Source organism: Humulus lupulus, chromosome 5 (genome assembly GCF_963169125.1).
Source record: "Humulus lupulus chromosome 5, drHumLupu1.1, whole genome shotgun sequence".
Lineage (NCBI taxonomy): Eukaryota > Viridiplantae > Streptophyta > Magnoliopsida > Rosales > Cannabaceae > Humulus > Humulus lupulus.
In genome coordinates, this window is record NC_084797.1 from 7,556,515 (window position 1) to 7,558,854 (window position 2,340).

At 40.9% G+C, this 2,340-nt stretch overlaps 2 protein-coding genes across 2 annotated transcripts; both read left to right on the forward strand.

Moving 5' to 3' along the window:
* The first annotated feature begins 775 nt into the window (after window positions 1-775).
* On the forward strand, window positions 776-1,390 carry LOC133778786 (spermidine hydroxycinnamoyl transferase-like). The gene has a single exon (XM_062218810.1). It carries the CDS (start codon window positions 776-778, stop codon window positions 1,388-1,390), a length of 615 nt encoding a protein of 204 aa, XP_062074794.1.
* A 41-nt stretch (window positions 1,391-1,431) lies between these two features.
* On the forward strand, window positions 1,432-2,109 carry LOC133778787 (spermidine hydroxycinnamoyl transferase-like). Its single transcript, XM_062218811.1, has 2 exons — window positions 1,432-1,773; window positions 1,861-2,109. The coding sequence occupies exons 1-2, from the start codon at window positions 1,432-1,434 to the stop codon at window positions 2,107-2,109; spliced, it is 591 nt and encodes a 196-aa protein (XP_062074795.1).
* The last annotated feature ends 231 nt before the right edge of the window (window positions 2,110-2,340 follow it).

A 2,340-nucleotide genomic window follows, 5' to 3' on the forward strand; every position in this document is an offset into this window, starting at 1 on the left:
AGAAAATCCAAATCCTCATCTGCTGTTTGTGGGATTCCTGAATCTGATATGAGCACATTGTTTTTCTTTGTCAATAGATATGCTGAGAAATGTTTTAAAGCTTATGTGTATTTTTGTCATTTGCATGTTGAGCATTCTATGGTGTTGGAGGACTTTCCTAGGCTCCGTGAGATTCTAGAGTCTCGGAAGTGGTTAACATTATCACTCGTCTTTCCATGCCATCTCAAAATCTGGTTAGGGAATTTTATTCTAATCTAGAGATTCTTTGCTAGATGCTTAGCATATATATCCTAACAGGTTTACTGCATTTAGTAAGGGTAAACGTATTCCATTTTATCCCTCCACTATTCAGAGTTTTTTGGGTATTCCTATGATTCATAATGTTATTTACACTACTGAGTATGCCCTGATTTGACTAGGTCCCAAGGATTAGCCATTACTTTGTGTAGTGGTGAGCCTTGTAAAAATTGCTCTGTGTGATTCTATTTATATGTTCTTTAAACTTTCATTGAATCTTGTTTTACGAATTCATTAAGTTTACAATAGTTAGGTAGTAAATCACATTCACTATGAAATATATAAACATTGTTTTAGTGAACACAAACTGGCTAGGGCAGTGGGACACCCTTCTATTATATTCTGTCTATAAAATTAGCTCTATTCTATTAAAAACTTGGTCAGTTATACTTCTTTTCTCTGTCTCTCTCAAATAAAATTATTATTCGTATAAACGCGTGCATATACATATATGGAGCTGAACATCAAGAAAAACGTAATGGTGACTCCGGCGAAATCAACTTGGACAGGGAATCAATCCTTGTCTGAATGGGATCAGATCGGATGCACCACTTATGCAAGTGCTATCTACTTCTACGGCCCAACCACAACCCAATTCCAAGCCATTACTCAAACCCTAATCGATTCCTTGAGCCACGCTCTAGTGCACTTCTATCCACTCGCTGGGCGTTTGCGCAGCTTCGACGATGGTCGCTTTGAGCTCAAATGCAACGCACACGGCGCTCTTTTCGTTGCTGCCAAGTTGAACGCTGATCTCGCTCATTTCAGAGAAGATCACTTCACACCCACTCCCGACTTTAATCGTTTTCTTCTTCCCCACATAAACGAGTCTCATCCACTCCATGAGCTCCCTCTTTGTCTGGTGCAACTCACCAAATTCAGGTGCCGTGGCTTAAGCCTAGGCCTCACCACCTCACATATCATTACTGACGGAACAAGCGCCGCCAACTTCATGACTGAGTGGGCTCGATTCGCACGAGGCCTGCCGTTGGGAAAGGCGCCGCTTTTGGACAAAAAGGCCTTTAGAGTTGGAGAGATGGGGAGAACGCCACGCTTCACTCCAAGGACTTCAGTAATATGTCGTTTTTGTTGAAACAACCTACTGTCGAAGAGCTCAAGAAGATGAAAACCACAATGGTCACGCTAAAGCTTGCAAACGAACAAGTCCAGAAGCTGAAGAAGAGGGCAAATCAGGACCGTCAGATCAGTACTACCCTCGAAACATCACGACCTTATACGCGGTATGAGGTCTTAACGGCTCATATTTGGAGGTGTTCAACTAAGGCGAGGAAGCACCAGAGGGAACAACCCACAGCGTGCGCCATAACAATCGACTCACGAAAGCGCCTTCAGTCGCCGTTACCATTTTCGTACTTCGGTAATGGAGTTTTCTACATAATGGCGAGCTGTACCTCTGGAGATTTGTTGTCTAAGTCGTTAGGTTTCGGAGCGAGTAAAGTACGCTTGGCAATTGAGGTGGTGACAAACGACTATATTTTGTCAGCAATTGACTTCCTAAAAAGTCAACAAGACCTGACCGAATTCCAGTTCTCATATAAATAGTCAACTAATGGAGGAGGCAAATACTATGGGAATCCAAATGTTGGCGTCATAAATTGGATGAACTTACCGTTTGAGGGTATTGATTTCGGATGGGGAAAGGAGATCCATTTTGGGCCTGCTTACCACAAAGTTGATGGTGACTTGTGGATACTTAGGAGTGGTGATGAAGATGAGTCCCTCTTGATTGTCATTTGCCTTCTTGTGGAACATGTCAAAGCTTTCAAGAAGTACTTCTTTGATGATATTTAATTTATCGTCACAGATATTACACAACTCCCATTCTCAGAAAAACAAAGGTTGGAGTTTTAAATAAGTGACTAGATTCGTTTACCAAAATGATATATATTATATAATTATGTTGTGCTTTGCTTTTGGTATTGTTATCTTTACATATAGTCTTAAGCTTATAGAACGCAATTAAGTAAGTGAGTCTATTGAATGTTTTGGTAATGTTAGTCTTTTGGTATTGCTTCTGCACTC

Bases quoted from the DNA above. Each gene is read 5' to 3' on its own strand.
- LOC133778786 (XM_062218810.1), top strand. From the start codon at position 776: ATGGTGACTCCGGCGAAATCAACTTGGACAGGGAATCAATCCTTGTCT.
- LOC133778787 (XM_062218811.1), top strand. From the start codon at position 1,432: ATGGTCACGCTAAAGCTTGCAAACGAACAAGTCCAGAAGCTGAAGAAG. The intron at 1,774-1,860 runs GTGGTGACAAAC...TCATATAAATAG, and splicing joins AAGTACGCTTGGCAATTGAG to TCAACTAATGGAGGAGGCAA.